The 14,495-nt window shown below is 40.9% G+C and overlaps 1 protein-coding gene across 1 annotated transcript in view; it reads left to right on the top strand.

Annotated features, from left to right (window-relative positions):
* SMC6 (structural maintenance of chromosomes 6) overlaps nt 1-14,495 on the top strand; it is a 1,850,548-nt gene that overhangs the window by 901,808 nt on the left and 934,245 nt on the right. The window contains exon 15 of the mRNA XM_044068538.1: nt 12,670-12,868. Within this exon, the coding sequence (XP_043924473.1) occupies nt 12,670-12,868 (199 nt within the window). The remainder of the gene's footprint in view (nt 1-12,669; nt 12,869-14,495) is intronic.

The raw sequence follows: 14,495 nt of genomic DNA, 5'->3' as shown, positions 1-14,495 counted from the left end.
AGCAGATTACCCAAATGTAATTACTGCAACAGTGAATACACTCGAACATCTACATTTATGGTAAGTGTACACAACTGTACTTTTCTGATGATGGCAAAGATAGTTTAATGCTCGGAGAAAGTAAAAAGCATTTGCATGTTTGATGTTGAGGAAGATAGCTTCACAGTGTTCATCAAGACATGGTTGCATACCAAAGTTGACATGGATGGCCTTCTGGTCATGGTACTGTCACCACCCCAGTGGTGATTCAAAATGTGGTCACCCTTTTTCGACCTTTCGAAAGTTGCTGAGATATATGAATGGCAAACAGCTACCACAATTTGTTCCCTTAACCAGGCAGAGCAAAGTGTTGTGAATAAAGGATAGTACGAGTCACAAGTCTCTGATTCTGAGAAATGGTGAAATGGTTATTGGTCACCAGTGACACTTGTCAGGACAATGTGCTACAGTCATACAATGAGCCACTAAGATTGGTGACATAATGCAGACAGTAACGAAATCCCAGTGGTGTGCTGCTCACTGGTGGTAATGATAAACTACTGTCTAGTAATGCATTACAGTCATTCTTTGGCTGACAAGGGAGCATAGTCATTAGCCACTTTTATGGAGGAATCCCATGTTTACAGTTTAACATTCACTATTACAACATGCATGTCTTTCTCTGCAAGAGCTGTTCTGTCTTGAAGAACATATATGTGTGGAAAGGACCAGTGGAGAAGTACATTCATGGTACCTCGATGAAAATCCCACTAACGTGGTGGTTTCATGACATAATGCACCTAACTGCATGTGCCAGTCCCACACCCTTATATGAGTGGATGGATAAAACACAGCATCCATCCACTCATAATGGGTGTGGGACTGGCACATGCACCTAACTGCCTGTGCCAGTCCCACACCCATATACTAGTGGATGCATGCTGTATTGCATCATGAGCATGTGGAGGACTTTGTGGTACCTCTGGGCCCTGCAACATACATAAAAGTAGACCCTGATGAGTTGGACTTGTCAGTCTCCTATTCCTACTGTTATTGTATCCCATAATTGTAGAGGACACTTGTTCAGGAGGAGGAGTGACATTTAACAGAATTTTGGAAATGAGCATCTTATGTAATGAAGTGAATGAAAAGGATAAAATGAACTAAGCAAGTATGAGAATGGAGAAAGGAGGGTCTGCCAGTAGTGATGACTGAGTTGGAGTGTAGAAAATAGGCAAGAGGGGGCTGAAATTTACTGGAGAATGCTGGCAAAGGAACTGAGCTAATGGGAGTATATAACTAGAGAGGGAAAGGTAATTGAGTAGGATGAGGCTAAGCAGACGTTTGCACTGCAGTTTGGAGATTTCCTTCACCACAAAGGTTGATATCAAAGTGTAGTCAGAGAAAGGTATAGGGAGTGCTAAGTGAAAAAAAACACCTCTGGTATAATTTTTAGTTGAGTCTAGAACAATAGCTGCTGTTAGTAGGTCTTGTTAAACATAGCATGATAACTATTAGAATCAGTCAGAGGTTAGAACTATTGGGAGGAGACATTGGAAAGGCAATTTACAAAGGAACAATAGGAAGTGTGTAAGGCTCCCAAATATGCAACAAAGTCCAGAAGATGTGAGAGCTTTGCTTGTGTTTGCATAGGTACTTGTTCTACCCCAAGCAGAATTCTGAAACAGTTTCTTCAGGTAAATAACAAGTGGTGGAGGTTTGATTTGAAAGAGAGGTAACCGAGAGCATGATTTTTGGGAGTGTAGTGAGTTGGCAGATTTTAAAAATCCTGTACAGAGTACTGTGAAATGTTGGGGAGTGTATAGTTCTAACTAATGAAATCATTATTTTGAGCTAGGACACAGGATCTGAATTGCCTAGACATAGTATTAAACTTAGTCAGGCCGTATTATTGGTTGCCAAAAAAGCAGTTAATAAATGGAATTCAAAATCTTAACTTACTGTAATTGAAATGCTGAATATTGTAAATGAGATTTTATTTTATTTTTATTTTTATTTTTCATTTGTTAACCATGAAAGTCCAACTTGGAACGAGCCAATTTTCACTGGATGCCTTGGGAGAAATGCTACAGATGCATGTCTTTGCAACGTGGGAGGAAACCGGAGAACCCGGAGGAAACCCACCAGAATGTAGGGAGGACATGCAGACTCCACACAGAGGACACCCTAGCTGATAATCAAACTGGAGAACCTCTTGCTGTGAGGCGACAACGCTACCGGTGCACCACTGCGCCGTCTGATGAAAGAGGTGAAAGAACTGGTGGAATCTTTAGAACAGGGAAAGAGCAAGTTACATAGAAATGAAGGGAATTTATGGGAACAGTACATGCTGAGTAATATTCAGGAGGAGTGAGGCTTAAGAGAATTCAAACCTTGAACAAATTATGTAATGTTAGAGTGAATAAAAATGGTTGAAAATCTGTGTACTGCATGGAAACAACAATGGAAATGTAGATGTTCTTCCTTATCACTGTTGCTGTATTCTTTACAACTGGGATATGCTGCTGAAGATAGTTGAATATCCAGCCAGCATACCAAATCCTTTACACCTTCCAGGCATCATACATCAGATATGTGTTTTACATCCAAGATGTATGGTACATATAATTCTCAGAACTTCTTTGCCAAAATTTCGAATGCTACCTTTGATTTTGATCTGCAAGATGTTTACCATGTTAGTTCAGCTACAGAGCCTTCTAAAGATATGTGTTTTATTGGGATCTCTTCTTTTTAATTTACTTTTTTACATGTTATCCAGGAAGGGAAAATCTGAGTGTGGGGGGCAAATTCCCCATAAAGATAGGAATGATTAGTGCCTTTTTTGTTTGGGTGCTACAACAACCATAGTCAGTGTGAGATCTGTAAGGCATTTGTCTCCAAGACGTTCTGCAGATGTCATCCCTTTCCAATTACTTGAAGAACCAGTGTTTAAAAGTTTGAATCCACCCACCCCGATGCGTAGCTACCACTTAAGAAAAAAGCTATAAAGGTGAATATATTGAATCTGTTGCTGTCCAGCCTCCTCTGGACGTCTCTGTTATATATAAACACAGTGAATTATTTTGATAAGTAGTATCAAATCTCAGATATAGTCAGCCTGAGCAGATTACAGGGTAATTCACATTTACAGAAAGTATTGTGCATACACTAGTTCCAGTTATCCTATCATGTATGTTACCACCAACACTCACACGCAACAGCTACAATTACAATATTTTAAAAACATCTTTACTCGAAAGCACACTGCTACACTTGTAACATTCCCACAGGGAATTATGAATATGAATCGCCCACATATTATTAACTTGTCTGTTTCGGTGGGGACAGTTTGCATCCATTGTTTTTTTTTTTACTTCAGTTCAGTGTTTTTTTTTTTATTGGTTTGTGATGTATTGGAGCCATTTCCAAGAAGTGGAAACATGCTCATTTTACACATCCCCGTCTCGTTTAACTGTTACGGGTCATAATGACTTAAGTCTGTGGATTTACTCTTGTGTGTTTTTTTTTTTTTTTTTTTAGTAAAATTGGCAGAATGAAGACATCAACAATGGAAAAAGAAGGTGGGAGAGGGAGTAAATGGGTGGGGTTATGGGAGGTGCGAGTTCAGGCTATTGGTCCGGCCATTCAAAACAGTCCTAGTTGCTCATGTGGCCCCTTGGGAAAATTAATTGCCTACCTCTGATCTAGACTCTGTTGAGGAGTCATTGGCTTACTCCTCTCAGATCCACTCTTCTCTTGCTTTGGGCTCTGAAGATGAGAATTCACTTTCCCACTGTTTCCCCTATGGAGGAATTACCCTTTTGGGGATATTGTAGCATGTATGATGGGATGTTTTGTGTGGGATTTTTCCCACTTTCTGACATTCAAACGATGTACTATGAATTCTTACTAATAGATTCACTCAGGCTTTCTGTAGTACTTCCAGTATTGGATGCTTTTTTCAGATACTTTTTCTTTGGCTTCTGAAACCCATGATTTCCAGCCTCCTTCTGCTAAGAAGTGTGGCCGGTCCTATAAGTCCCTGAAGCTCAGATGTTTTTGTATAAAAGCCCTTTCTCTGACCCTGCTGTTATTTCCTTGTCTACTGATAAACCATCTAAGTTGCTGTCCTCTAATCTTTTATTGTCTGATAATGACAACTGTGCTATGGAAAGGTATGGGGAAAAAGTGTTCCTGGAACTTGGGTTTGGCTGTTTCTAAGCAAACCATCTCATTCTGAATCTCTAAGCCCATTTCTTGTTGTTCCTTTCATGGCAGTCAGCTTTCTTTTTCTGTTTGTGCTTATTCTACCAGTGTAGATGTTCATCGTGTTACACTGCTGCAGTCATTACACTTGGGTTATCCTGCCATCAGGTGGTTCCCCAGTCGGCCTGAGTTCCAAAGTCTTGGTCCAGCATCGGTTGCTGTCGCCTCCTCCCTGACGTCAGTGCGACAGGGGTATATAAGATGCAGCCGACGCCATTTTCTTCAGTCTTTCTTGCCGTGCGGTGCCCGAAGCAAAAGCAGTTCGCAAGTGCCGGTCGGCCGAATCCTGAGATTTTCTTTCCGAATCCAGAACCGAAGTCTTCTACAAAGCTAAGTACCCCATTGGGGAAACTTTTTCTTGCCTCAGACCGATGTCAGTAAAAGTTAATAACTGTATTTCTTATGGGAAGCAAATACCTCATAAGGATTTCCATTCTTATTGTATCCCATGCCTAGGCCCAGACCACGACGTCACTGGTTGTTGGTTTTGTGCTAGGTTTAATAAGCGCACTATTAAACGTCGGTTTGATTTTGCCCGACATTATTTTGGCAGAAAATTCAATTCTACCATGCCGTTGGAACATCCGACGACCGGAATACATAAAAAGCGCAAAGACAAGGATAGGCATCCGAGGCCCAAAACTGACGACGAAGCCTCTTCTAGGCCAGTCGCTGGTTGTCCGGTTTTCAGCGAGGTGCCTTCGCAGCCCCTGACGACCGTTTCTGTAGAACCACAGGCCACCTCTGACTCCCACGTGGAGATGGCTGGACCTTTGGACGCACAAGTTATTCAGACTACCGAAACTACCCCTTCAGAATGATCCGGTGTAGTTGAACAACCCGCAGCCTCAGAGGGTGTTTTCAGACCTACCCAGTTAAGCATGAAATCTTCTGCTAAGTCTAAACCTACTTTAAAAACAAAGAAACAAATACAGCATTCTCCAGGACAGGCCTCCATGCCTAAGAAACAAATGCTCAAAATGGCCGAAGACCTAATCACTTTGATCAGGGGTTCCCATCCCCCTCCTGATAAAAGGCCTAGACTGGATGCAGACTATGACTCATCCGACCAGGTATCCATCTCTTCAGATTCATCCTCAGACCTAGGATATTCCTTACCCCCTTATGAGGATTCTGATGCTGAGGAATCAATTCCATCAGCCTCTCCGCCTGAGGACTACTCCTTTGGTGAAACCTTACACACCATGAGGGAGCATTTCCATTGGGAAGGCCAGGATTACTCAGAATCCAAGAAAAGGCTCAGAGACTTCCTTTTATTACCTCAACACAGACCCCTTGCTATTCCGCCAGTGTTAGATGTAGTGGATGATGTATATACTGAATCCAGCTTAAATCCTGATTCTTTACCTCCAGCCCCAGTTAAGCCTGACAGATACTACAGAGTCCCTGACTCACACTAATTTCTTTATAAAAGCCCTGTTGCCGACCCTGAAACTATTTCTCAGGGACCCAAAGGGGTTAAGGCCTCATCAGCAAAGAATCCAGTCCCCTCTGACAGAGATTCCAGAGCATTGGACAGATGGGGGAAGAAAGTATATACGTCTGCAACTTTAGCAAAGAGGGCCTTAAATTGCCAGTTTCATATGTTAAAATATCAGCAGTTTTTGAGGTCTCAGTTGAAACAAAAAATGCTTCCAGATTCAGATCCTCCTAATTTAAAGGAAATGCAGGATTTATTGCATGCAGCTGAACAAGTGGGAAAACACACTTTGCAGTGTGGTTTTGATTCTTTAGAGGCCTCCTGTAGAGCAGCTGTTACAGGTTCTGTCATTAGAAGACATGCTTGGTTAAAAGAACATACATTACCAGATCATGTTAAAGCAAAACGATTGGATGCACCTTTACAGCAGGATGTGTTGTTTGGAGTTAAGGCAGAAGAGGTATTAAAGAAAATGGAGGATAAGGCAAAATCTATGCAAACGGTGAAGGATTTCTTACAGGTTCAGCCTCCTCGATTTAGCAGAAATTGGCCAACAAAGAATTGGTCCTTTTCAGCTTCAGACAGACCCCGAAGGGGCAGATACAGACGTCCAAGAGGCAGAGGTCAACCACAAGGTCCCTATAGGCCTCGACAGTGGGGTGCATCAGGCCAGAAAGAAGGGGAAGACAGGCCACAACCTTATAAAAAACAGCCCCAATGACTTCCCACTACAGCTACCGCACAGCTCTCTCCTGGCAGCCCCTTTGGGAGGAAAACTGGCACTTTTCTATCACAATTGGCATATGATCACCAAAGACAAATGGGTTCTCAACATTGTATCTCAAGGTTACAGGTTCCACTTTCAGACTCTGCCAAGGTCAAAAGGAATGCCAAACCTGCCACCAAAAGGTACCACCACAGAAGCAAGGGCAAGGATTTTACTCAAGACTCTTTCTGGTTCCCAGAAAGGACAAAGCCCAAAGGCCCATTCTGGATCTTTCTTCTCTAAACACTTACCTGGATGTTCTGAAATTCAAAATGTTGACACTACAGCAGCTTCTTCCCATGCTGGGCAAGAAAGCTTGGCTCGTAACATTGGACCTCAAGGAGGCATACCTGCATGTCCCTATCAGATAAAACTGCAGAAGATACCTCAGATTCATAGCTGTTTCAATGCACTATCAATTCTCTGCACTACCCTTTGGCTTATCTACGGCGCCCAGGGTCTTCACAAAGTGCCTGGCACGAGTAATTGCATTTTGCAGACAAAAAGGAATTCAAATTTATCTGTACCTGGACGACTGCCTGATTCAAGCAGAGAGCAAGGACATTCTTCTACAGCATCGGGCATTTGTAAAACAGTTATTAAGTTGCCTAGGGTACACAGTAAACAAAAAGAAATCAAAACTAGTGCCCTCTCAAGAGATAATATTCCTGGGTGCCAGCTTGAATACAACGGCCCAGATGGCTTATCTCACGCCAGACAAGCAAGGACATCTGACTCAGTGTTTTCAACTGATGGCAACAAGAACCCAACTCCCTGCAAGAAAAATTCTGCAGGCCTTGGGTTACATGGCATCTTGCATTCTACTAATTCCATATTCCAGGCTGCATATGAGGAAACTACAATGGTACCTAAAGAGTGTCTGGTCTCAACACTGTCAAAGTTTGGAAACAGTTATACCACTAATTCCTTGCCTGCAACAGGAGTTTCGATAGTGGGCTCAAGCTTGTCACCTCAACAAGGGACAGCCTTTTACTCAACCCACAGCCAGGCAAATACTGACAACAGATGCATCGGATTACGCCTGGGAAGCGCACATGGCAGGAAAATGTATTCAGGGCAGGTGGCCCGCAGAACAAAAGCATCTTCGCATCAATCAAAAGGAGATGCTAACTGTACAAAATGCCCTAATAGCCTTCAAGGACCTGCCACATCCAGGACAACTACTATTAAAGACAGACAACACCACAGTTATATGTGGTACATAAACAAGCAAGGGGGCACTCACTCTTATCCCCTCTGCAGACAAGCCATGACGTTGTGGAACACAGCTCTAAACCATCATGTTCATCTGCAAGCACAATTCCTGCCAGGAGAGAAAAACACACTGGCAGACGACTTAAGCAGAAACATCATGGATCCCCACGAATGGGAGTTGAATCCACAAATATTCAGAATGATAACACAGAAATGGTGGAGCCCGGACATAGATCTGTTTGCATCCCCAATGAACTGCCAGCTACAGAAAATCTGCACAAGGACTTAACCATCCACAAGCATGGAAAGTGGATGCCTTCTCATTCAGCTGGAAAAACCTACAAGTATATGCTTTCCCACCAATGCCTCTCTTTCCAAAGGTACTCATCAAAGCCAGGCAGGAAGAGCCAAAGATGATCCTGATTGCACCAGACTGGCCACGCCAGCACTGGTACCCAATCTTGAAGAACTTAGCACAAGGACCACCCTGGATTTTGCCTCAAATACCACATCTGCTGACTCAGCACAACAATCAGATACTTCATAGCCAGCTAAAGACTTTAAACCTGGCTGCATGGAGGATTACCTAGTTAAGCAAGGAATGCCTCTCTCCAAAGCTGTAATATGGATGTCATTCTGGAGGCCAGAAGGCCTAGTACCAGGAAAGCCTACTCGGATAAATGGAAGAGATTCTGTGCCTGGAACTCTTGTCCCAAATATTCCTCAGATACTAAAATATTTCACTGAGATGCTGGACAAAGGCCTCTCCTTTTCATCCATCAAGATCCACGCCTCTGCCATCTCTGCTCATTACAACACAGCTCCACCAATTTTCTCTAATCCTTTGCTAAAACAGTGCCTCAGTGGGGCTAAAAACATAAGACCGCCCTGTAGAGCACATACTCCAACTTGGGACCTCAACTTCGTGTTGGAAAAATTAACTTTACCTCCTTTTGAGCCAGCAAACACAGCAGATTTAAAATATATCTCTTGGAAAACTGCTCTACTCCTGGCAATAACATCAGCATGAAGAGTGTCAGAGTTACAGGCACTAATGGCAGTGGAACCATTTATCATTTTCCACCAAGACAGGGTGTCTTTAAGAACAAACCCTACTTTTATGCCAAAGGTGGTATCAAGTGTGGCTCTCAACCAAACTATCCACTTGCCAACTTTTTATCCAAATCTACAGAATAAAGGGGAGAGACTACTGCATTCTTTGGACATTCACAGGCAGTTATGCTTCTACTTGGACAAAACCAAAGCTTTCAGAAAATCTGAGCAATTATTGGTAGCATATGCTGCAGGAGCACAGGGAAAAGCCATTTCAAAACAGACCATTTCAAAATGGATAGGACACTGTATACGTTTCTGCTATACACACCATGGAAAACCTGTACCTAACAACATTAGATCTCACTCCACCAGTGCAACAACCACTCAACTGCCTACCTCAGAGGAGTACCTACCAAGGACATTTTGGAAGCAGCAACTTGGAGTTCTGTACATTCCTTCACCAAGCACTCCCATCTGTTTCTATACTCTAAATCCAGAGCTGGCTTCGCCACTGCAGTGCTGCAGGGCCTTATAGCCACCCCTAATGCCTTATAGTACCAGCCACCCTACCTCAGCTTTGGGATTCTACCCAAGTGTAATGACTGCAGCAGTGTAACATGATGAACATAGTACAGCTTTGTACCTACCATAAATGTAGATGTTCAAGTGTATACACTGCTGCAGTCCAGGTTACCCTCCATCCCCTCTTACTTGCTGGTACGTACCTATGTCTTCTACCCTTTACTGCCTATGGGGAGTACTTGCTGGTATCTGAAAGTTGTTGATTGCTTTACTTATGTATGTTTTATTAGCAATTGGAATAGCCTACCTTTTTGGGGATACCTGACATCTGGGGCAAGAAAAACTGAAGAAAATGGCGTCAGCTGCATCTTATATACCCCTGTCGCACTGACATCAGGGGGGAGGTGACCAGCAACTGACGCCGAACCAAGACTTTGGAACTCAGGCCAACTGGGGAACTGCCTGACGGCAGGATAACCCAAGTGTAATGACTGCAGCAGTGTATACACTCAAACATCTACATTTATGGTAGGTACAAAACTGTACTTTGTCTCTTCTGGTACTTTTTTCAAGGATCTGGATGCTAGATCCATTTTGAAATCTGCTACTTGGTCTTCTGTGCACACTTTTACTGAATATTACAAGTTGGATGCCATTTCTAGGCCAGGACCATTCTTCATGGATTTTTGGAGGGCTGCTCTGTGACTTCCTCCTCCCATCCTGTCCAGTAGCTTTTGTATTCTTCCCAGTTGTAATGAATACTGCAGCAGTGATAAGGATGTACATAGTACAGTTGTGTAAGATCTTAGCATAACAGTAGATGTCCTACCTCTCACTGTTGCAGTATTCTTTCCCTCTTGCCTTCCTTCTGTTTCCTTCATGCTGGCCGAGGGGTCTTTCTTCCATTCTTTTGTTTCTTCCCTTTCTTGGATGTACATGTTGTTGCTTTTGTCTTGGGTTGCTCTGTTATCTGAGGCAGTTCAGTTCTGAGGATTAGCTGCTTGTATATCACATAAGTACCGTATGCCTTGGACATAGGATACTTCTGATATATGGAGCTTGGAAGGTGTAAAGGCTTTGGTATGCTTGACTGGACATTCGGCTGTCCACAGCAGGATATCTCAGTTATGAGGAATACTGCAACAGTGAGAAGTAGGACATCTATCGTTATGGTAAGATCTTGTACAACTGTACTTTTTTCTGTTACTGTATATGTATCTATGTCACTTTCTAAAAAAATGGTATGTTTAATAAAGATGTTAAAAAAACTGCCGAGGAGATCAGTCATTACAGTACACAGTGTGGTTCCATGGTGGACACTAGTCAAAGTAAAAGAAATAATTCTTGTTTTAAGCTATGTCATTTGGGCAGTTTTCCAGTTGCTTGTTGAGTCGCATTTAATTCTTATTTATCTGTAAAGTAATTTCTTGGAGAGATTTTTCATGTAATGCTTCACAGCAGTTAAGGCACATGCAAGGTGCCCTAAGACTGACAACTGTTGATATAACCCATGCAACTTAGGCTACTGCAACAGTGATCTTTTGGAATATGTGCTGTTATGATAAGTTTACTTATACAACTGTATTATTCTGAACTACAGAAGTGCACATACTGAATGCATTGGAAGCAGTACAGATTACTAAAAATGCAGATGCAGAACTTTAGTAAAATATGATTGAGTAATATTTATGTGAACACTGTGGGGTAGGGGGAATTAAGGGGGCAGTAGCCCCACCTTATGTGGTCAGAATATTAACTATTATGAAAATAGTTACCCCAAGTGCAGTGAGGGTAAGTTGGCATCAGCTGTCCTTACTGGCTATCAGACCACAAATATTAGTTTTATTACGAGAGTGGATATTGTACCCTGGAGTGGTGGGAGATCACTACTACTATATGCATCTCTCATAATATGTCAAAAAATTGCGAAGAGCAACTTTACAACACAGAGTTTAAATACTGATCTTACAGATTTAGATGGTAGCTAGAACAACTTTTACATTAACATGCATTTTCTGAAGGATATGAAGTCTAAACCTAAATGTCTATCATTTGTGGATAACAATCCTCAACCAGTTGCCAGAAAACCAAATTCTTTTATGCAGCAGGTATCATCATCAGTTCAGAGCTGCAATGCAAGTCAGTTAATGCATTTCATTTATTACTTTGTGCTTGTGAATTCACTAAAGTGCCAATAATGTATGTCAGAGATTGTCCAACAGATGGCCCTAGGTCCGCAATCTGGCCCATCATAGCATTTCATCTGTCCCTTGTTATGTCCTGAAGCAGACTGTTTTGAATGGACAGATACATGTTTGGCGTGGTCATGTGGCCTCCCAAACTTTGTCAAGAAATAGTAAGTGGCCCCTGAACTATATGGCAAGTGGATCTTGAGCCAAAAAGGTTGGACAGCCCTGATGTATATTATACATGAGTTGGGTGGTGCTTGGATGGGATTTCCTACTCGGCATCTAGTGTGGCAGTGCTTTGAGATGTAGCCGTTTCCATATGATTATGTACTGCATTGTTCCCTTACAATGAACTTTGACTAGTTGTATATGAGGGTATTCTGAATAGCAGTAGTTGTTCAAATAGTAGGCTCACTGCTGAAGGATAGGCTCCCTTCTTCCATTCCTCGAATACAAAGCCTCAGGTAGCCTAGTATTTATAGTGAATTTTATACCAGATAACAGATTTGTGGCATTATTTGTGTTAACTCATATTGTATATGGAGTTAGTTTTCCTCCATGTCCAGGTGCTTGTTGATTTCATACAATTTGATGGTAGACTTTACATAATTATGTTTGTCCTGGTGTGGTTTTGCTGTTCCTGGTTTAAGCTTCCACAAAAACATTTGTTGGAATTGTTAACTAATTTTTTGCCTCTTTTTGGGCACAACTAAAAATCAGGATGGTTAGTGCAGTGCCTCTGTCTTCTATAGCTTGTCTTTCTCTCTACAGTCATATCATGAGATTTTGATCACATACCAATCTGCTAAAAAGATTAGTCTGGAAGACAGACATCCACTTTTGGCTAATTCTCAGTCATGTTTCGTGCAATGGTAGTACTGTTCAAACATGCATTGTTATGGTGATTGTGACTACATTCATTTAGCTCTTCTACCAGTAGCATAGTTCAGACATGCATGTTATTCTATGTTTGCACAAATATTTTTTGTGTCTTCAAATGGTTTAAAGATAAGGCCATCCTAATCCAGAAAAAAAAAACATTTTCATTATATTGTCATATTCTTGCTCAGAATTATGTTTAATCAGAATTATGCTGCTGTTTCTTGTATTTTACTTTCTTATACTCCCCAGTTCTGTTTTTTTACAGGAAGAGTGTTGTGAGTCACTTCATTTTTCAATTGTTTCAGATTTTTCTTTTTTTTTTTTCATTTTTTTCTTTTGATAAATCTTTTTAGGTGCTTGTATACGTCTTAAAGATCCAGAACTTGCATTGGCTGTGGAAAGCTGTTTAAAAGGCCTTTTGCTTGCATTTTGTTGTGATAATTATAAAGATGAAAAAGTGTTACAGTCACTGATGTCAAAGTTTTGCAAGACTAGTAGACCTCAAATTATTGTTTCGGAATTTACAAACTCTGTTTATGATGTCCGAGCCAGGTAAGAATTTTCTTTTATTTGCTGAATTGCATTAAATTCATCTTTGTTTCAGCAGAAATCATAATGTGCAGCATAACTTTTAGTACAAAGATCAGTAGCTCCCCAACACTGTATGTTTCTTATCTAGTATTGTAATTATTGCCTAGAATGACAGGTAAGGGAAATGTATGGAAATGATGAGACTTTATTTTATTACGATTATAGATAGGGTTGTGGTGTAAATCTAGAAGTGAAAGATCTTTCTTTCTTTTGGGAGGTCTCAGCTCTCAACACTATTTTCAGAAATGGACGACTTCTCATCATTTTCACATGTCATCCTGACACTTTATTTTTTTAAATAACTGAACTATACAATTATGTCTCCAACTCTGCTACTGGTTTGGTTTCATATGATTGGTGCCTCATACAAATGCATTGTTATCTTGCATTTGTATTTCCTTCAGAATGATCCACTGTAATAGTAAGTCAAGACATTTGAGTTTTACCTGCCTTCAATTCCTGGTCAGAAATTTCACCAAATATGCCTCAGCCCTTATGAAGGCCAACACATACTGGCATTTCTTAGAAGGCTGCAGGGTAACATTGGTATTGCTAGGAGATTTCCTCATTTCTTCTTGCCACTGTTGAGTGCTTCTTATTCCTGCTTTGACACTAGAGTAATTTGTTCTGCACTGCATATCATGCTCACTGATAGGTATTTTTTTTAGAGATCTTCTGTCAGATTATCAGTTAACTATTTCTCATTATTATAGTAAACTTTAATTAAACATTACTAATTTGGAACCTATTATATTACTACTACTACTGTGGAACCATCAAATATTGAAAATTGCTTTTGACTTTTACCAGCTGATTATATTGTAATGTTTTTAAAATATTATGTAAGATATTTTTATTTCTACGTGTGTCTGTATGTTACTATGACATATTTCAGCTGACTCATCTTTTACCTAATTATTATGCTAGCTCAGCTATGATGTACTTCTTAAATGTATGTTTGTTGTCAAGCTTTACTCCCTGGGCCTCTGTTGAAAAGGATTCTTGCATGGCCCAGTTGGACTGTCCCAATAAATAAATATATAGCTTTGGACCTCAAGAGATAACTGTGCTTGGGGGCGTTGCCATGATGCTGACAGGAGCACCAATTTGTTCTTTCTAACATACAAGAACTTTTAAAAAATGGACAGAATGGATAACAAATGTGACAGCTTTAAAGAAAAATGTACCAAACAGGTGGAACAGATACATGACATTTTAAAACAGCAGAGAACTCTGATATCTTGAATGGAAGATGCCCTTAATGACATAGAAGGCAGAGTATCTGAAGATGAAAACAGTGAATTTCTGCTGTGGCAGAATACCTTATTACTAAACAAAAGTGAATTTCTGCTGTGGCAGAATACCTTATTACTAAACAAAACTGAAGACTTGGAGAACAGACCCAGGAGAAATAACATTTGTTTTTTTTGGACCACCTGAAAAAATAGGAGAAAATATGGTCAACTTTCTTACTGCCTGTTTTCCTAAGACTCTGACTTTATCTTAAGCTGTGTGGTGTGGTATAGAAAGAGCACCCAGATCTCTAGATTCTACTTCATCGAAAAGTAACTCTTCACCAAGATCAGTT

Source organism: Protopterus annectens, chromosome 1.part0, assembly GCF_019279795.1.
Source record: "Protopterus annectens isolate FY-2018-M chromosome 1.part0, PAN1.0, whole genome shotgun sequence".
Taxonomy (NCBI): Eukaryota; Metazoa; Chordata; order Ceratodontiformes; family Protopteridae; genus Protopterus; species Protopterus annectens.
The sequence above is the reverse complement of the archived record's forward strand: the minus strand, read 5'-3'. Positions and strand labels throughout refer to the sequence as shown.